Source organism: Cavia porcellus, unplaced genomic scaffold (assembly GCF_034190915.1).
Source record: "Cavia porcellus strain 051 isolate PalLab524CR breed Dunkin Hartley unplaced genomic scaffold, mCavPor4.1 scaffold_5, whole genome shotgun sequence".
Classification (NCBI taxonomy): Eukaryota; Metazoa; Chordata; class Mammalia; order Rodentia; family Caviidae; genus Cavia; species Cavia porcellus.
The window spans coordinates 15,010,700-15,031,971 of record NW_026947488.1 but is presented as its reverse complement, the minus strand read 5'-3'; the positions used below and the strand labels follow the sequence as shown (position 1 = coordinate 15,031,971).

General features: G+C 45.8%; 1 protein-coding gene across 7 annotated transcripts in view; it reads right to left on the bottom strand.

The window, feature by feature from the left end:
• The window catches only part of Slc13a3 (solute carrier family 13 member 3), a 93,283-nt gene that overhangs the window by 16,350 nt on the left and 55,661 nt on the right, over nucleotides 1-21,272 (bottom strand). For 4 of the 7 annotated variants that reach the window (XM_063248245.1, XM_063248244.1, XM_005002804.4 and 1 more), the window contains 5 exons: nucleotides 20,577-20,762; nucleotides 17,413-17,538; nucleotides 13,074-13,169; nucleotides 12,167-12,271; nucleotides 212-309 (listed from right to left, as the gene is read on the bottom strand). In XM_063248245.1, the coding sequence (XP_063104315.1) occupies nucleotides 212-309; nucleotides 12,167-12,271; nucleotides 13,074-13,169; nucleotides 17,413-17,538; nucleotides 20,577-20,762 (611 nt within the window). The remainder of the gene's footprint in view (nucleotides 1-211; nucleotides 310-12,166; nucleotides 12,272-13,073; nucleotides 13,170-17,412; nucleotides 17,539-20,576; nucleotides 20,763-21,272) is intronic. The other 3 variants (XM_005002805.4, XM_023564242.2, XM_063248247.1) reach the window with 3 other exon arrangements.

Here is a 21,272-nt window from a genome sequence, read left to right as displayed (position 1 = left end):
ATCTCTGCATCCCCCCTGGGGATAGCTTCTATGCCTGCCCTGAACTGTCCCCTTGGGCAGCCCTAGGTCCCCAGACAAGTGAACCACTCAGACAGAGCAAGCAGACACGCAGGACCATGTGTCGGGACGGAGGGGTTGCACCGGGTCACTGACCCCCGCATGCCATGCCACAGCCCACACTCATGCCAGGCCCCAGCCTTGCCCCTCTTACCTTTGAAGTCAAGCCACCACTTGAGAGAAGGCCTTTGGGATGGGAAGAAGAACAAGATGATGACAATGGTCATGCCTGTGACAGCATCAGAAATAAACCTACAATGAGAAGGCCCCAAACCATGTGACCCTGGGCTTCTCAGCAGGCTGTGCTTGGGCAGATTGCAAAGGAGGATTCGTGGAGGGAACTGGGCCCCAGGGACAGGGACTACAGGAACCTGCAAGGCTAGATACTGTCCTGCTCAGGGCCCAACAGGGACGCATCCACCCGCAGGGGCAAATTCACAGCTCCCTGGGGCATGTAGCCCTGCCAAACAAATGCTTATCTCCCCTATGCAAAGACTCTAGGAGGAAGGACTTGTCCAAGGGAGAAAATTCTTGAGAGCTGCAGAATATCAGAGTCTATGAAACCCTGTACTCACCCTAACTGGACTCCCATAGGAGCCCTGTATGTATCTGTCCAGCTAATGCTGGAGTTCCTCCCCGTGTGGGGCGCCTCCCACACAGGTGCAGCCTGTTACACCAGTGGAGCCGAGACCCACCCAGCCTCACAGCTGCTCCTATCCTAACTGCCGCCTTTCTAGTATCTATAATGTGTCTTTTAGAGGAGACTGGTAGACCTGAGGCCCTCGGAGAAGGCATCTTCCACGTTGGATGGAGATTCAAAGGGCCAGAGAGCAGAAACAACTTGTTCAAAGCCAAACCATGGTTCTGGAGGAAATGGGCCTGGAACCCAGACTTTTCCAGGTCCAAGTTCAATGAAACTCAAAACTGTTTGCTAACAAATCCTCTTTCAGTTTGCACATTTAGAAACAGGAGCATTCAAATAGCTCAGAAGATGAGAAAGAGGACCGATATCGCCATAATCAGAGAACTGCATGTTAACTTGTTTCAAAATTTTACCCACGAATACTCCTTGATCTAAGGGGACCCTTAGACGTGGATTATGTAGCACGGTGCTATGGGTTAGATCTAGACTGTCCCCCCAGGGTCATGTAGAAGGAAGGAGACTGGATCATGAAGGCGGTCCACTCACCAGTGCATAAAGCCACTGAAAGGTGCAGAGCTGACTGTGCAGTTAGCTGGGGGGCCTGAGTGGGAGAGGGGGGTCCCTGGGGTGTGGCCTGGGAGGGGCTGTCTCCCCTGGGCTCCCCTTGGCTTGCTGCTTCCTGGGAGCCACAGTGCGGGCAGCTCCCTCCCCAGAGCCTTCCTCCATCCCTCTCCTGCTCGGAGTCAGCTGACTATGGCTGAAATCCTCTAAAAACCTTGAGCCCAGATAAACCTCTCCACTCTTAAACTGTATGCACAGTTTTATTCCAGGAATGAGAAAATGATCAACACAAAGAATGCACCTTATCAATAAGAGTAGAACAAACAGAAGGATTGTTTTTTTTTTATAAAGATGTGTTTAAATAAACTGTGTTTCATCCAAATTACAAAATACCCTGCACCTGTTTTAAAACGATAAAAGAACAATGCTAGTCTTTGTGTAATGAGAGAAATACAACTAAGATATCTTGTACATTTTTCGAAAACCAAGGTTTTATTTGTAGTATTATGTGCAATCTAATAACGAATTTGTTAAATAAATTAAAGTGCTCCTGTTCTATAGAACAGTGAGGTGTTTAAAAAGAATTCAGCAAATGCAAAATAGCAAGTTGCCCATGAGCACGCTCTTCCCCAATCTGTTATCACATTTATGCATGTATCTACGCATACATACCTGACTCTATAAATCTATATATGAATGAAATATTACATGTCAAGCTGTTCATCATGGCTGACCTGGGGAACAGGGCAGACAGTGGATAAAGGGGAACCAGCAGTTAGTTTTTTAGCTCCATATTTGAATTTTTGAGTATGCAGAACTTTTTTTGTGGTGGTTCGGACTGAACCTAGGACACTGAGCTCTATCCTCAGCCTTTTATTTTATATTTTATATTTTGAGATAGGGCTGTGCTAAGTTGCCCAAACTAGGCTTAAAATTGCAGTCTTCCTACCTCAGCCTCCCAGAGTGCTGGAATTTCAGGCATGAGCCACAACACACATAACTGACTGCATAACTTTTGTAATTAAAAACAAGATGATCATAAGTAGCAGGTTTAACTGTGATCACATTTCTGTTAGACACAATCTTGTTTCAGTGGGGTTCTTTTTAGCTGTCATGTTTTGATTGAAGTGAAATTAACATGCAAAAAAATGTATACAGGACTGTGGACACTTGTCAAAACTCCTGGAATTGTACCTATGACGTAATCAAAACATAGAAGAGTTCCAAGACAGAGTTTTAAGGTCAGAAAAGGTGTATATCAGAAGTGGAGACTGAGATCCTAGTTGATTGTCACTTTTTTTTTAATTGTTGGAATGATTATCATAGCCTTTTTTTTTAATCTGGAAAAAAATGAAGAACCTACATTCTGGAAAAAGAAAACAACAGTAATAGTAATAAGAGCCGCTTTTTTGAACTGTAATTGTTTTTCTCTTATCACAACCTGCAGCCATTTAAACCTTTTACCACTTACTTTATTGGTGAGGACTCTCAGGTCCGTGGGGAGGTCCCTAGAGCCGTATGGTCCAAAGTGACCTGCTGCCGCTGGCCGTGAGTGGCTAGTGGGCACGTAAAATCTTGCAAGAGCAAACTGAGAAGTGCATTAAGTGTAAAGTACACAGCAGCTCTTGAAGATTTAATAACAAGGAAAGAAAATATTGCCTACCGTCACATACTGCTTAACAGCAAGGTCATGTTCTAAGAAATGTTGTTAGGTGATTCCATCCTTGTGCAAATATCATGGAAGTTGCTGATACAAACTAAGCTGACCTTACCTCACTCAGCCATGTAATCTACAGGACCACTGGTGTACACGCAATCTCTCACTGACTGAAGTGTTATTTGGTGTGTGACTATATATAATTTTTACAATGTATATATTAAACATACTATTTTAACTTTTATCTGTTTTTCAACTTTCATGTGGCCATTAAAAATTTTTTAAATACATACATAACTCACATGTTATGTCTCTTGCATGGTGCTGACCAAAATCATCAGAGCCTACCAAATCTACAGACACGTGACCCATCTGTGTATGTTCTGGTTCAGAGCAGAATGTGTCACAGTGCCCACTTGCTGGCCCCTAACCTACCGCCTCTCATGGCCTGGGTGAGCTCACAGCTTGGGGTCCTCCTCCTGCTTCTCTCAGAGGCTCTTTTCTCCCACCCAGCTAAGCATTAGGAACCCTCTACTCTCCTTATATTGTTCCCAGCAAAGCTCCCTTGATTCCAGTGATTCTATGTCCTGAGTTTACACAATGACCCTCACATTGCTATCGAAACCTAAACACCTCCTCTGAGTTCCAGTTTTGTAAACCCAACTGCCTACTAAGGCATGTGAAGGACAGAGTGGACTTCAGAAGTCTGAACCAAGTCCAAGAGGATTTGCTGAAAATCCACCCAACCCCTAAAGGATGTTCCCCCCGGTCACCACTGTTCACCTAGGCCTCCTTTCCCTGGTGCCCCAAAGCCAGCCCAGTGCAAGGTCTGTCCCATCTAACTGTGAAGTATATATTGTGGTTTAAGCATGAAATGTTCCCCCACAAACTCATGTAATCAGTGATTAATCCTTTGATGATTTCTCTGACCACTAACTGTTGTGTCAATTTGAATAATAAACACCCAACTGGCTGTTTAGCATGGTGTTAGGTGTAGCTGAATGGATTTACTAAAAATGGAAGACCCACCCTGAGTGGGAGCGGTACTGGCTAACAGGCTTGTAGCCTGAATGGAATGAAAAGGAGAAAGAAGGCTTGGTTCCGTTCTTTGGCAGAGCCCCAGCCTTCCCCTCCACTGGAACATCCATCTCCTGGCTTCCAGTGTAGAATCCAGCCTCCAGGCACATTCTTCAGCCTTCCAGTGCAGACCCTTCGGCCTCCTGATTTAGGTTTTTAAGGGACTCTACAGTGAGCTCCAGGCCATCAGCTTTCCACTGGACCCTTTGGCTCTCCAGCATGCAGACAGCCCCTCTGCACTCTTCCACACATGACTCTGCATGAGTGTGTGTGTCTTATGTCAAATTTACTTCTCTAGTGACCACTGATACAGACTTTGGTACCAAGAGTGGCTTTAGAGACACAACTGTAACAATAAAATCCTTTAATGGCTTTAGTGATTCTAAATCAGCTTTCTAATCTGATGAGACCTCAAGATGACATGGTCACTCCTTCAGTAATGTCTGGAGTACTAATAGCATGAATTGTTTAAAATACTATGCAGTGTATATCCATTTGATTGTATTAAGTCACCATTTGTGAGATGCAAGGAATTTAGTGACTCCATATAAGACACTTTTGAATATTTTTGGCAGAGTGAAAAACATGTTTTTGGCTGGTTACTCTGAGCATCTCTGGACGAACTAGTGAAGAAAAATATGAGCTCAAAAAACTGCATAGAAAATCAAGTCTTCTAATGTGAAAGCAAATAAGGAGCTCAAACATTCAGATTTGCATATAAAGAATCTAAAAATTGCTAAGTATGCCCTAAAAGACACTCTTCTCTCCTTTAGCCCCCGGGCTGAGATTGCCGAAACCCAAACACAAGCCCTCATAATTTGATAAACTGAAAAACAGCATGAGTGTCATGCTCAGCCTGGAAGGGTATCTGAAGTAAAGGTGGGTGCACTGACTGGAAAAGAATGGGGGTCCTGATGAGGTTAAAGACACCGAGCATCTAGACTCTAATGACATTATTCTGCCAGAGAAAGAGACTTCCCTACCCACAGTGGTGGAAGCACCCCACGTTCACCATGTGATGTTGGCCATTTGTCTTATACCCGAGGAAATTAACCCCATGTTGACCAAGCATGATAATGTTGGCATTCCTCAGGACCCAGCAAAATCACCCATTTTCATATCTAGGATTAAAACAAGGCTCCAGTGACAGAAGGGTCCTAAGGAGGAGGCACATAGTGTGACCTATGTCGAGGACCACGATAGTCCCAAAGAACTTCTTGAGTTTTCTAACTCATAATAAAGCAGAGGCAAGTGGGGGAGTGGATTCTAAGGACAGGGAATAATTGTGGCAAAATATTCACCTGGACCAGGCTGAGTTTGTCAATACGGGCCTGTTAAATAGAGGTTCTGAATTTAACACTGTAAGTCATGGAGTAATAAAAAAATGTGGTTTTTTTGTTTTTGTTTTGTCTTTTTCCTTTTTATCGGTACCAGGGTTCGAACTCACGACTGCCTGCTTGCAAGGCAGGTGCTTATGCCGCTGAGCTAAATCCCCAGCCCCTAAAAAATGTTAATAGTGTATTTTGCTGATTAGCAGAGGTATGGACCAAAAGGTGGCCCACTGAGAATGAGCGGGAGGTGCCTGTTATTCCTTTGTCCTTTGAGGATTCAGTGTCTCAGGGAAATGGGAAAGCTGGACTGAATCTGTCATATTAAACCTCATCCTCCATGCTGGGATGGTCCAGAAAATGCACCCTTCACTAACAATTTCAGAAATGGATTTATGAGGGGACCGCTGGCACCCCCGAAGAGCCCTGTCATTGCTTTTATCTGTACGCCAGGCCTTGCAGTAGGGACTGTGGTCCCTTGATTGGGAAACTTAAAGGCAGTGGGTTTATATGTGGCTCCCAGAGTGGCAGGGGTCAAGCAGCAGCACTCAGCCATCCAAGACAAGGTGCATGTGCTTCCTGTAATGGGCAGCAAAAGCAAAACAATGACCAGAATGACCAGACATGTGTGGACCTGTGTTGTTGTCTGTACAGCAACAGTGCTCTCAAAAGTGGAATAGACAGGAAGCCTATGAAGTTTTACTGCATTTATATAATTGAAAAAAGTTAAGGCAAATTAACAGAGTCCTACCTCAAACTGTGGTAGCAGAGACTCACAGCCCCCAGCCAGTTCCCAGCTTTCACCCTTGAATGAAGGAGTGGCTGGGTGCCCTTGAGAAAGGCACCTTAGGTCACCACCAGACATGTATATGGTTAATCTTTCCTCCAGCCTTTCCTAAAGGGACCTAAAGCATTTTATCAGAATAATTGTGCACTGGGGAAAGAGCAATGATCAGGCTTCTGGCCACTGGCTCTGAATTAATGCTGATTCCAGGGTATCCAATACATCCCTGTGACCCTCCAGTAAAAGGAGAAACCTATGAAGGTCAGGTGGTCAGTGGAGTTTTTAGCTAGCAAAGGTCTGACTCACAGTGGATTCAGTAAGTTCTTAAATCCATGCTGCAGTTATTCCCTAGTTCCATAATGCGTAACTGGAATAAATATACTTAGTACTCAACAGAGTGCTCACATTGTTGTGTGAGGGTCACTATTACTGGGAAGGCCAAATGGAAGCCATTAGAGTTGCCTTTGCCAGGAGAAATTATAAATTAGTATAAATTATAAAGACAGTATCACATTCCTGCAGAGATTCTATCAAGGTCTTGAAGGATGCAAGGATGATGCTTTCCACCACACCCCCATTTAATTCTCCTATTTGGCCTGTACAGAAGATTGACAGGTCTCAGAAAATGATGGTGGATTATTATAAACTTAATCAAGTGGTGACTTCAGTTGCAGCTGCTATTCCAGATGTAGTTTCCTTTCTTGAACAAATTAACATGTTGCCTGGTACTTGGTGGTATGAAGCTGTTGATTTGGCAAATGCCTTCTTCTCCATACCTATCCACAAGACCCATCAGAAATAATCTGCTATCAGCTGGCCAGTCAGCGATATACCTGCACTGCCCTACCTCAGTGTTACAATAACTCTCTTAGCTCTATGTCACAACTTAGTTTGCAGAGATCTTTCTCATAAGGTATCTCGCCCATAAGGTGCATTACATGGATGATATTATGCTGATTGAACCAATTGAGTAGGAAATAGCAACTCCCCTGGGCTTGATGGTAAAGCATTTGCACGCAGAGGATGGGAAATAAATCCAACAAAACTTCAAGGTCCCTCTACCTCCATGAAATTTCTAGAAGTCCAGTGGTGTGGGAGCGTGCAGAGATATCCTTCTAAGGCAAAAGATAAGTTGTTGCACCTGGTTCTTAGAATCCATTTGGATTTTAAGGCACATTCCTCACTTAGATGTTTTACTTTGGCCCATTTACCAAATGACTTGGAAAGTTGCTAGTTGTGAGTGGGGCCTAGAATGGAAGAAGGCTTTGGAACAGTTGAGCTTGCTGTGCAGGCTGCTTTGGCACTGTGGCCGTATGATCGAGCAGATGCAACGGCATTTGAAGAGTCAGTGACAGGTAGAGATGCTGTTTGGAGTCTCTGGCAGGGCCCCACAGATGAGTGAATTCGTGGAGGCTTTTGGGATTTTGGAGCAAGGCTCTGGCATCATCTCCAGACAACTACTCTCCCTTTGAAAAACAGCTCTTGGCTTCCTACTCAGCCTTAGTGGAAAGTGAGGGCTTGGCCCTGGAGCCCCAGGTTATCATGTGACCTGAATTGCCCCTCATGAGCTTGCTATTATCTGACCCACCAAGTCATAAAGTTGGATATGCACAGCAGCTTTGCATATTACCACTTCACTAAGTAGAAGAAGTTGCCCAAATGCCCACAGTTCCCACTCCTGCTATGCTGCCCCTGTCTCCCAGCGTGCACCTGTGGCCTAATGGAGTGTACCATACGATCAGCTGTCAGAGGAAGAGAAGGCCAGGGCCTGGCTTATGGATGGCTCTGCACACTACGAAGGCACCACCTGCAAGTGGGCAGCTGCAGCATTACAGCCCCTTCCCAGGACATCCCTGAAGGCCAACAGTGAAGGGAAATCTTCACAGTGGACACAACTTTGGGCAGTATACCTACTAGCACATTTTGCCTGGAAGGAAAAATGGCCAGATGTACACTGATTCATGAGCTGTAGCCAATGGTCTGGCCAGATGGTCAGGGACTTAGAAAGAACATGATTATAAAATTGGTGATAAAGATATTTGGGGACAGGTATGTAGACAGACTGCTCCATATGGGCAAAGGATTTAAAGATAGTTTAGTCCACGTAAACACTCAACAAAAAGTGACCTTAGCAGAAGAGGATTTTAACAGTCAAACGGATAAGATGACCATTCTATGCATAGCAGTTTATGCAGCCATCCCTGTCACTGCCCAAAGGGCCCATGAACAAAGCAGTCATGGTGGAAGGAATGGAGATTATACTTAGGCTCAGCAAAATGGCTCACGCTCACCTATCTGGCTACAGCCACTGCTGAATGCCCAGTATGCCAGCAGCAGAGACCAGTGCTGAGTATAGCTATGGCAGCATTCCCCAGGGCAATCAGTCTGAAACATGGTGGAGGATTGACTATATTAGATCTTCTTCACCATGTAAAGGGCAGTGCTTTGTCTTTACTGGCACAATTATTTGTCTTCCCTGTATGTAATGTTCCTGCCAAAACTACCATTCATGGACTCACAGAGTGCCTTATCCGTCATCATGGAATTCCACACAGCATTGCCTCTGACCAAGGAACATATTTTACAGCCAAATAAGAGAGTTAATGAGCTCATGCTCAAGGAATTCACTGGTCTTACCATGTCCCTCACCATCCAGAAGCAGCTGAATGATAGAAAGGTGGGATGGCCTTTTGAAGATGTAGTTACAGTGTCAGTTTAGGTGGCAATAGGTTGCAGGGCTGGAGCAAGGTTCTTCAAAGGCTGCCAAATCTGGATCAGCACCCACTATATGGTACTGTGTCTCCCATAGCCAGGATTCATGGGCCCTGGAATCAAGGGGTAGAAGTGGGAATGGTACCACTCACCATTGCCCATAGTGATCCACTAGCAAACTCTTTCCTGCTTGTTCCCATGACTTTCTGCTCTGCTAGACTAGAAGTCTTAGTTCCGAAGGGTGGAAGTCTTGTATCAGGAAGCATAACAATGATTTCATGAAACTGGAAGCTAAGACTTCCCCCTGGTCATGTTGGGCTTCTTGTGCCTGGGAGTAAACAAGCTAAAAAGGGAGTTACGGTGTGGGCAGAGGTGACCGACCTAGACTGTCCACTCCACAACAGAGGAAAGGAAGAGTATACTCAGAGGTAGGAGTCCCTTAGGGCAGGCACCTCCTAGCATTACCATACCCTGTTATTAAGGTCACTGGTAAACTACACCTCAGTCCAAGCAGGATGACAAATGGCCCCGAATCTTCACAAACGAAGATATGAGTCATCCCACCTGGGAAAGAACCAAGGCCTGCTTTGGGACTCGCTGAAGGCCAAGGAACAGAGAATGGGTAGTAGAAGATGGACTACAACCCCGTGACCAGTTACAGAAATGAGGATTGTAATTATAGCTGTTAATATGCTTCCTTAGTAACCTAATGTCAATAGACTTAATATTGGCTCTTAAGCATTATTAACCCTGTGTTAAGTGTTTAAGCTATGAAATGCTAGGAGTAAACATCACCCCAAGAGTCATTTGCCTTGTATTCTGGGGAGAGAATTAGTGCATTTCCATTTGTTTTCAGGATAGTTGTACAATGTCAGGCATAATGATGAGCTTTGTATCTGGAGGCTAAATATGGTTTAAGAAAGTGTGTTTGATTGTCAGATTGACAAGGGGTGGATTGTAATACTTGACTGTTGTGTCAATTTGAGTAAGAAATGCCCAGCTAACTGGCTTAGCATAGTTCTGGGTGTGGCCAAGTGGATTTACTGAGGATAGAAGAGCGCCCCTGGCCATGAGTGGCACCGGCGGAGGGCTTGTAGCCTAAATGGAATAAAAACAGGAAAGAAGGAAGAATGGAAGGAACAAACTCCAGTCTTCACCTTCATCTTGGATGTCCATTTCCTGACTTCCAATTCAGATTCTTGCATGGACTTGCACAAGACTCTGTAGTGAGCTCCAGAATTTACTTTTGCCTGGATCCTTTGGATCTCCACTGTGCAGGCAGCCTTTTTGCACTCTGACTCTGCAGGTGCCTGTAGTAAGCCAACCTTGCACATATTAAATCTGTCTCTCTAGTGAGAACCGATCAATGCAAGTTCTTAGTTAAATGTGCTGTTGGGAGACAGAGCCTGGCTGAAGGACGTCGGTCACTGGGGTGTAACCTGGAAAGGGGTTTTCCTCACCCTCCGCATCTAGGCTGCCCTGAGGTGAGAAGCTTTTCTCCACCATGAGCTTCTGCTATGATGTTTCTTCCTTGGAGCCAGCTGACTGTGGACTAAAACCTCAGAAACAGGAGCCAAAATAAACCTTTTCTCCTTTAATCTGTGTACATCTGGTATTTTGTTCCAGTGATGAAAAGCTGATGAACACAACACCCTAACTCTGTTGCTACTACCCTCACTGAAGCCGTTGCCAGATTGGGTGTCAGCAAATGTCTTCTGTAAAGAGCCATGCAGTGTTTTTGGCTTTGCAACCACACAGCCTCTGTTACAAATAATTTAGCGCCGACTTTGCAGCGTGGAGGCAGGCAGAGGTAATACATTTTGAATAGCTGTGGTTGTGTCCCGCCCGATAAAACTTTATTGTAAGCATCAAAATTTAAATTTTGTATAACCTTCATGTGTTACAAAGTAGTATTTGTCCTGTAGTTTTTCTAAGCATCTCAAATGTAAAAGTTATCCAGAAGCATGTGCTGGCCAGATTTGGTGCATGAGGTCCAGTTGGCTGACCCCTGTCCTAGAGCATGAGGCTGCCTGGAAGGTGGTGTGTTTCTTACTTACTTGTGCCTGTGCTAGCCATTTCCTGATGAACATTGCTAATGATTATCAAGTTCTTTCTACTTGGCATTCTAATCACTTGACATGTACAGTCAAGCTGAGATCCATGGGGGGAAGCTCCGGGACTCACACTGCACACTAAAATTAGTGAATACCCAAGACTTGCTTATAAAATAGCACAGTGTTTGCAAAAAGTCTATACACATCCTCTTGCATACTTGAAACCATCCCTACATGACTTGTAGCACCAATACGATATAAATGCTATATGAATTATTAACTAGTGTTTAGAGAATTATTACAACATGTACAACTCTGTACATGTTCAGTACAAAAGTCATCCTTCTCCAAATATTTTTGACCCATGGTTAGTTGAATCCATGGATGTAGAACCTGCAGATACGCAGGTCCACTATATTATGGATCTTAGAATCACTCAAAGAAATGTATTATTACATCATGTTACAGATGAGGAAACGGAAGCATGGTAGGGCTTACATAACTTCAGATCCTCCGCTATCTGCTCCAGAAAAAACAAAGTGATGCCAGAAAAAACAAAAAAGACCAAAATGCTTAACATGCCCAACGAGACCCTCTGATTCACCCTTCCACTGTGCCCTGTCCACTTCTCTCCTTCCCTCAGGGCCCCGTGGGCTTCTCTGAATCCTTTGCACACGTTGCCTGTTCCCACCATGGGCTTCAGTGGATGCACCCCACGTGTATCCACTGCTTTCATCGCCCCCTTTCCTGAGTGTGGGCTCAGAACTGTCCAAAGTCAAGGCCCCTGCTCTGTCATTTTTATGACACAGCCTTTCATGGCACTCAGTACAACATGCAGTTGTTCATTGTCTAACTACTTGCTTTGTCTGCGTCGCCAGCAACCAGCATGATGGTCAGCAATCGGCCCCACTGATTGGTCCTTGATAAATAATGAAACAAGGAGAAAGGAAGGGAAGAGGGGGAGAAGGAAGAGCAAAGAAGCGAGGGAGGGGGAAAGGAGGAGAGAGGGATAATTTGCTCAGAATCACAAAGCTTGTAAAGGGCAGAGCAAGAGTTCTAGCAGTTTTGTGTGACTCTAAAGCCAAAGCTTTGACACCCGAGAAACTAAATGTTTTATCATTCAAACCTAAATGCTTTGGGGAGGGAAAGAAGTCATTGTAACAGCAGAGTGACACAGGATGAGGGTATGAACCGGGACACAGGTCTCCTGGCTTCGCTGCCTCTCCAGCTGCGTGTGGCCCACCCCACAATCCTCCCTGCAGAACTTCAAACCGTGGGTCCCCAGAATCTCACCCGGGCTTGAAGAGGCTGGCCCAGCCGGGGATGAACTTCGGGTCCCGGGAGAAGAGGAGGATGGCAAACATGCAGAACAGGATGAAAACAGCCCGCTCGGCAAAACTGTGACACAGAGAGGCAGGTTCCTGGTGACCCTGGGTTCGAGTTGACCTCTGAGCAGGATGAGGGCTCAGGCCATGACTGACTGGACCCAGGCCACACCTCTGAAGAAGCTGAAAAGAATCATTCATTCCCAGGTCCTCCCCTGCCCTCCCCCAACTCTCTCTGATCGGCCCAGGGAATTTGCCAGGGTCCTAGGGAAGACTGAAAACAAGAAATAATGTAGGAAACCGACATAGAGGTGGAAAAAAAGAGAGAGAAAAGGACACTAGCAAAAGCAGGCAGAGAGAAATAGTCACACAGAGACAGACAGATAACCTGCTCAGAAGAGGATAGATAGGTACGCCGAGAGAGACACACAGGCACAGACATGCACAGAAGGGTTCACAGTGGTCAAAAGAGGCAGCTCCTGGAGGAAACAGCTACCCAAATGCATCCAGCTCACAGACTGGAAAGTGGGCCCAGAAAGGATTAGCATCCTGTCCAGTGCCACACAGGAAGTAGTGGCTGAGCCATTTCTGGAACTCAGACCTAAATCTCAGTCATTTTTAACCACATGGGAAACATGCACTGAACCAGGTCCTAGGAGCCATGAGACACGGTGTCAGATGTCCCACACACAGGAGGGAAAGGGTGTCTGAGATGGGAAGGTCAGGTGCTCACCCCAAGGACACCCTGAAGGGCTTTACAGTGCTCAAGGAATCTGTGGCAGCACCAAGCAAGAGGCTGGCTGGGCAAGTCAGCTACTATGCTCCATCTCTAGGCTCCATGCCCAGCTCTTCCCCCACCCCAAGATTTCACACACCTGGTGGGCCCCAACTTCTGAAATTCTTCCCGAATCATAACTTTAGCCTTGTCTTCTGCATCTGCTCTGATTTTTGATTTCTTCTTTCTCCAGCCCCTAGAACAGAGAGCAGGTGGGGAGTGTCCGGGAGATGTGGTTGACTTCTCACCCACCCACCCCACCCGGCCAGCCACATCTGACACCAGGTCTCCTTCCCCGTCTTCCCTTTCTAGAACTGACCCACCTGCTTGACTTTTAAAAACTGCGATCAATCATATGACTTCCCCAGGCTTAAAACCCTCTAGTGAGTCAACAGGCTCATGACTAAACAGGTAAATCAATGGAACAAACTAGAAAGTCTAAAAATAGATACATCACAAATGGGAATTTAGTTGGTATCTCAGACTGGTGTGGAAAAGTGGTAAATAGTGTCAGCCACATAGATCAATGGAACAGATCCGTATTTACCACTTGCTGAATGGGCCATACCCCTGTGGCCAGTTGGTGGTGGACAAGAATCCCAAGACAATTCAGTGGGGAAGGAATCATCTGCCAGCATATGGGGCTACACAAACTGGATTCCCATGTTCCAAAGAATGAATTTGGGCATCTATTTCATACCATGTACAAAATTTAATTCAGAATAAATTAACAACCTAAATATAAGCGCTAAAGCCATAAAACTCTTGGCAGAAAACACAGAGGCAAATTTTCACAGCCTTGGATTAGGCAAAATTTCTTAGAACACTACAAGCATAAGGAGCCAACAATCGAAAACAGTATTTCACCAAAATTTTAAAATTCTGTACATTGATAAATGGTGTTGGGATAAGTGTGCACCTGAAACTAGATTCAAACATCACACTTATAAAAGAATTCTCTAGGGGGAAAAGCACCATAAGTAAAATCAAAGAACAAATCAGTGAAAACATTTACAACTCAAATTACAGAGTAAGTGCTAACTCTTGCAATATAAAGGGTACAAGATTGCTGGGGGTGATAACGCCTGACTCCTACCACTTTGGGAGGATCAGAAATTCTAGCTCAGCCTGGGTAACTGTCTCAAAACAATTTTTTAAAGAAAGATATAAGTACACAGTTTAACAATTCACAGAGAGGAAACACTGATGATCTCCAAACATGAAAATTTGCTAAAATTCTCCATAATAAACACAAATTATTGTCACTTCAGAATGACAAAAATCCAATTTGCTGCAGAAAAATAGACTCTCTCTTACACTGTAAATGGGAGAGCCAATTAGTACAATTCTGATGGAGAATATACCGTATTGTTATGGTTTGTGTCTGGATGTCCCCCTACAGCCTCATGTGGTCATGCAGTGGGAAGCAGGCTTTTCACAGGCATCTGAATCTAGAGTTTGTGACTGGTTCATTGTCTAACCTGGGATTAAGGGTGTGAGAGTTATACCCACCCTAGGGTGGGAAGCTGTTGTGCTGTACACGGGAGACAAAGAGGCTTGATCCTCCCTTTTCCCCTTTTGCTCCCGTTGCTTTTGCTGTCTTCTGCCACCATGAACTATTGCCCCTCTGCCATGTGCCACATTGCACTGGAGCCAGTCGATTATGGACTGTGAACTAAATAAACCCTTGCCTCTTTGACTTTGGGTGCCAGGTATTTTGTTCCAGCAATGAGGAAAATAACTAACACAGAATTTGGTACCAGGAGTGGGGTCATTGCTGTGACTATACGTAACCATGTGATTCAAGAGCCTTTAGGAATGTTTTGTGGGAAGAGTTTGGAAAGGTTTGGAGATGTTACCTGAAAGAGCAGAGGTTTAACACTTTAGGATGTTCTGCATGGGAGATTCTGGTCAAAGCTCAGAAGACTAAGAGGCTGATAGAAATCTGGCAGGTAAAGACCAGGTTTGGCAGGTTTCTTTTGGGAGAAAAGACAGCATTGGTGTTGGAGTCCAGATGATGTGTTTTATGGCTTAGAAAAAAGTTTCTCCACATTTTGCTTATGTTCAGAGACTTTGCCTGAGACTGAGACTTAGGGTGGTGGACTAATTAACCTTTCTGAAGAAATTTCAAGCCAGTCAAAGGTGAAGTGGCTATGGTTGGGGGCCTTTAGCCAGATCTGTGTTGAGAATCTAGAGCACAGGGCCCAGCAGAATGATTTAAAATATTGTGAGCTTGGTCATAGTGGAAGCTTCAGTAAAGCTGTAGCCTGCGAAGACAGAGCAGAGGAGATCTTGATTGCTGAAAAGAAACAGGGTAATAGAAAAGGTGGTCTTTGGGCATCACAGAAAGGAGCAGGACTCCACCCTTTGCAACCTTAAAATTGCAAAAGTGAAAGACTTTGCTTTAGAAGAAAGTCCCAGAGCACCATGTTCCAGGAGGGTGGCAGGATAGAGAATTTGCTCCTCAGAGTTGGATTCAGAATGCTCAGTGATCCAGGCACTTGACCCCTATAGCCATGAAAGAGGGAAGCCTGGGTACTGCTCCAGCTGGCAGCAGACCTTGACATCATCCACGTGGTGCTGGTTTTAAGAGCATGCAGAATGCAAGAGCTGTGGGGTTAAGAAGACTTCCACTGAGATTTCAGAAGAAGACCTGGGAGACCAGGCAGTGTACTCCTGAGAGGGCAATATGTGAAGCTGTGAGGGTGAAGCCTAAAGTGCAGTGGAGGCCTCAGAAGTTTGGAGAAGCCAGGAACATGGATCATCTGAGGAAAACTGAAAGGAAGGAACAGAGTGAACCCAAGAGAGAAGCCCTAGGAGCTACAGCCACCAGAAATGCCATAGAGGCAAGTCACCCATGCCCTTTGGAGCTCACAACTTACCATAGATTGCCTTGGATGCTGCATGTAGAACTATAGGACTTAATGTTTGCCCTGCTGGATTTTGGACTTGCTTTGCCTCCTGTCTGTAGCTTTTGGAATAGAAATGTCTATCTTGTACCATTTAATGTTGATAGTGTTTAACTTTCTTTTCATTTATACAGGAGCTCACAGCTAAGAGTTTGCCTTAGATCTCACAGGAGACTTGGGACTTGGAGTTTTCTGCAATGCTGAAACTGTTAGAACTTCAACAACTCTTAGAGATAGACTAAATGTCTTTTGTACAAAGGAATATGCAGCAAACACCTGCCATCAGCAGAATGTTATGGTGTGTCTGGATGTTCCTACCATATTTAATGGCTCCTGGTCAGTCTGTGCCTTGCCTAGGGTGCAGACTCCCCAAAGGGAGTGCAGTCTCTGTCTTCCCATAGCAGCACCTCACCACCTGTCAACCACAGGTGTTTGTTAATTGCAGGTGTGTTTGCAGGGCTGGTCAGAAGTTTCTTGTTGACGACTCAGAAGCACCTCTCTCCCTGAGCCTCTCTGCACCTTTTCTCTGTAGGATCCTGTAGGCCACGTTCTACAGATGCCATTAGCATGGGTTGCTGAGATAAAGGGATGCTGGCTCTGGCCCTTCTTGAGCAGCTCACACCCTCCCGTAACTTAGCCCCTATCTGAGCCAGAGCTAATGTCTTTTCTCTATGTATAAGAGGAGAAATTAAAGAAGTTAGAGATCCAGGAAAGTTACAAAAGTTCAAGATTGTAAGGAGCTGTGATTTGCACTCTGGCCTATGTAAGTCCCATGATCTTGGTTGCTTCCATGTGCACCATATATTTCAATCACCCTTTGTATTTTCCTCCAATCGACTCATTGCTTTAATTAAATGCATGTTTTAAAATAGAAACTTTTATGTATAACCCATAACTGAAAAATAAGGATCACTTATCATAAGTATAAAATAACCACCAAAATAAGTCTATAAAAGCAAAGCACCACAGCTACATTCTGGCTAGATAGCACCACTGGCTTAAGAATCGGGGACTGAAGTTTGCTCTTCCTTTGCTCAAGGAGTTGATTTGAAAAGGTTAGGGTTGTTAAGTTTTCTCAAACACCCAACTGAGACTTTCTACTGAACATGACCAAGTCTATTTCATGAGTTGGTAAAGGCATGTTTTCCCACTGTATCATTTGGTTTCATACCTCGTCCTCACACCACTCCAAACTATCCCTGGTGCAGGTCTTCATAAAATGGGAAGCCCTAGCCTCCCCTCTATACTCCACTAGTCACGCATGTTCACCTTACTTAGAAAAGGATGCACTCAGTATTATTAATGTTGGGAGACGCTTACTGAGGGCTTGGGTGAGGCAGCCAGGCTGTCCCGCCTTCCTCCCGTAAACCTCACATCGCTGGATGTCAAGACTTGAGCACTGGACCCGACATCACAAACGGAACAACCATCCTTGGTTTTTGAGGGAGGCCACTTCAGCCATTCAGGCTGCTTGGAGGCTCAGGCTGTGTCCCCCACCTGCAGCCTCCCCTGGGAAGTGGGGAGAGGTACCTGAAGCTGAGCCCCCCGTAGAGGAAGGAGATCCAGAGCCAGCCCACCAGCAGGAACAGCAGCATGAGTGGGAAGGCGAAGATGAACCAGGAGCCGAAGTTCACCACATCGCACTGTGGAAAGAAACTGTGGGACAGGGCCGGTGAGGGCAGAGCACGGTCAGCCGGGGACGGGCAGAGCGGACCAGGCCCCTGGGTGTCAGGGACAGTGTGACCAAGGCGCCCTTTGCTCTTCTTCAGGGGTGCTAGACCTGACCCACTGCAAACGTGGGTGCCATCTGTGCCCTGGGGACCAACCACATGGGTGCCTAAGGGAGTAAAGAGACTGGCAGCTGACAAAATGATGTACACAAAAGTATGTGGACACAAACAGACATTTCTAAATAAATGAAGGCACAGCCCAGCTGTGAGACACAAGCAAATGAACAGACAAAACATTACACACTAATGAGATTCTGAGAAATTTTTCTTTTTCTTTTTTATCTGTATTTTCTACAATGACTAAGTATGCCTCTGTAATTAGATAAAAAAAGAAAAATATTGTTTTAAAAAGTAAAATATTAATAGATATGTGACTGACCATAATTCATAATTATGACATAATTCATAATAGTAAAACTAATAAAACTAAAATAATCTAAATGCTCATGATTTACAAAGCATAACACCCAAAACAGGTTAATTTTTAATTATTAAAATTTTATCTTTTCTATAAAATTTAGTTTGCTATAAAATTATAATCTTATAGTCAGGTGTGGTGGCTCACGCCTGTAATCCCAGCACTCGGGAGGCTAAGGCAGGAGGATTGTTGTGAGTTCGAGACCAGCCTGAGCTACAAAGTGAGCCCAAGGTCAGCCTGAACTGCATAATGAGACCCTGTCTCAAAAGACAAAAAAATTATAATTATAAAATCCTACCATTAAACTATTATGCAGTATTTTTAAATATGCATACATATATATTTAATATGTGTATGCATACAGGTACAGGTATAGAAAAGTCTAAAAGGAGCTCTACTATCAGTGGGACTGAGGGTGCTTCAAACTCTTGACTTTTTCTATGATTTCTAGGTATTTAATAATGTGCCCATATCACTTTATGGTCAGAGCAAACCAGCGGCCTTTGGGAGCCAGGGTGAAGGACCTACAATGGCCATTTTCCTTGACCCTACTGGAGAACAAAAGCCACAGATTGCCTGGGACTCTGTGTGTGTGTGTGTGTGTGTGTGTGTGTGTGTGTGTGTGTGTGTGTGTGTAGGGTACTGGGGGTTGAATCTAGGGCTTTTGCACTGAGCTGTAACCTCAGCCCTTTAATTTAATTGATTTTTTTTACTTTGAGACAGGATCTCACTGTCACTGAATTGCCTGTCCTGGCACTGAATCTGTGACCTTCCTGCCTCAGCCTTCTAGGGTGCCGAGATTACAGGTCTGTGCCACCATGCCTGGGCCTGGTATTTCTCTTGAAGCCCTGTTTCCATACAAAAGGCCCAGGTAGCATATGAGCTGCATGTAATTTACTCAGAAGCCTACATATTTGGTATTTTTACTGATGGACCTCAGTGCTTGCTTTTTAATCTCTTTTCATGTTGGCGCAAAGTCCTGCTCACCGCAGGGTGGTCAGGCAGCCTGAAAATCTAGGATAGCAACTGCCTAAGCCCAGGGGGGGACAGCCCCTGTTCTGTAGCCCTAGAATCCTGGCCAGCTCTAGGGCTGGGATGGGCTCCAGCAAACCCAACACCAAGCACCCAGCCTGCCCCAGCAAGAAATTAAGAAAAGGAAGGGCCAGGCCTAGACTCTCCCGGCCCTGAAGCAGAAGCATCTCAGCTACAGTTTTTCTGTAAAACATGGTGCTCAGCCCTGCTCCATACCCCCTGAACCAGAATCTCAGTAAGGGAGATCTCGGGTGGTTTGTTTGTTTATTGGTTTTTAGTTTTGTTTTACTTCCTTTGATTCCAACAGGCACAGGAGTCTGAGCACTAATGCTTTCTAGCATCAAATCTCAAAAATCAAAGAATTCGCCTTATCCAGCGTTCAGATGCATTGAACACTCATGAAGTGACTTGGATTCCTCACAAGCCCAGAGCAGGAGACCACCAGGACCCGCCCTCCAGTATCTTCCCTGGTTTTGACTCTTTGACTGAGCACCAGGTAGAGAAGTCACCAAGCCAAGTCCAAATAGCTTTGGTTGCTGTTTGGTTGGTTCTATTTGCATTTTTGCAAGTTTAAGACCATAGTACACTTCATCTCCACTTCGAAAGAAGCTTAGGAACCAGCCTCTCAGAATCCTGGAATCTGCACATCGTGGGCAGAGTCTGGAATTTTTAAACTCTAGAAACTAAACTCTGGGAGGGGAATGAGGCCCTGCAGCGGAGGAAGCCTCTCCTGTTCCCACCCTGAAACTCCAGCAGCCTGGTCACTGCCCAAACAGGAACACGTGTGAGGACTGCTCCCTGGCAGAGGGCACCCAGCACCGAGCCCTCCTCAGAGCCTGAGGCTTCTTTCAGATGCAAACCAAAGCCTCCCGCTGGAGTTCGCTTTTAAAGCACCAGATCACAACTCTGCTCTCAGCACGCACTGGAGGGGAAGGCTGGAGTCCTCAGACGATGCCGTGTAACCTTTCCTCCTCTCCTCTCCCTCACCCATCTATACCAGCCCCCCAGGAGCTGGGGTATCACTGTGCTGCGTAGGGTGGTCTCCAGTTAGTGGGCACGATGATCCTCCTGCCTCAGCCCTCAATAACTGGGACTAAAGGATGTACACCCAAGCCTGACTTTCGTGGTCTCTTGTTGTTCCCTGAGACTCCTTGGGAACAATCCCACCCCAGAGCCTTCGTATCCACCTTCCCTGTCGGAAATGCTCTTCCGGTCTGTGTCCACAAGCTCTTATCCTCCTTCTCAGACTCTGCTCAAAGGTCACCTCTGCAGAGGGGAGGAAGCTCACCACAGGACCCTGGTCTTGTCACTTCTACCTTCTCACCCTGCTTCATGTCCCTCCTGTCACACACATAGGCATCTACTCCTGTGCCTTTTTGTTTCTTGCCGACCTCCCCCAGTCGAATGGAGGCTGCTGTGAGCTGAGATTTGCTCGGTGTTGAGCCCCTGGATGGGGAAGCCAGGAGGGCAGCAGAGAGGAGCCCGGACAGGCAGGTGGGGACACTTGCTCTCACCTCTTGAGCTGGCCCAGCAGGATGAGGTTGGGAGCGGTGCCTGTGAGGGTGGCGGTGCCCCCGATGCTGGCCGAGTAGGGGATGGAGATGAGGAAGCCCTTCCAGATGTTCCTGTGATAGTCCTCCTCCTTCTTGGAGTCAGCAAGCAGGTCCAGCGGCACCTCCACCTCCTCAGCGTGGCCTCTGCTTCCGGTGACCCAAAAAGAAGCCGTTCAGAACTCAGTCAGAATCACCAGCCTCCCAGACATAAGGGCCACACGCTGCTCGGGGATCAGGGAAGCCAAGGGGTCTTCTGGGATCCTGGCAAAAGCACGGGAACCCCTGGGTTCCACTGCTCTACAGGAATTTGCCCCAGAGTACTAACGAGACAGGCGCTTCCCGTGTGGGCACCAGGGAGGCCACCGTGGCATCAAACATAATTTTCAAAATCAAAACAACCTGAACATCTATCAAAAAGGAATTGGCTGCCGGGGTGGTGGTGCCCGCCAGTAATGCCAGCAAACTGGGAGGCTGAGGCAGGGAGATTGTAAGTTTGACCCCAGACTGGACAATTTGTCTCAAAAGGGGGAGTTGGGTTGTAGCTCAGTGCAAAGGCCCTGAGTTCAATCTCCAATTTTCTCCCCGACACAGAAGGATAGCTCTTTGGGGAGATCACCAAAATAGCTACTTAAATGGGTGCTTTGTAAGATGGAGGTG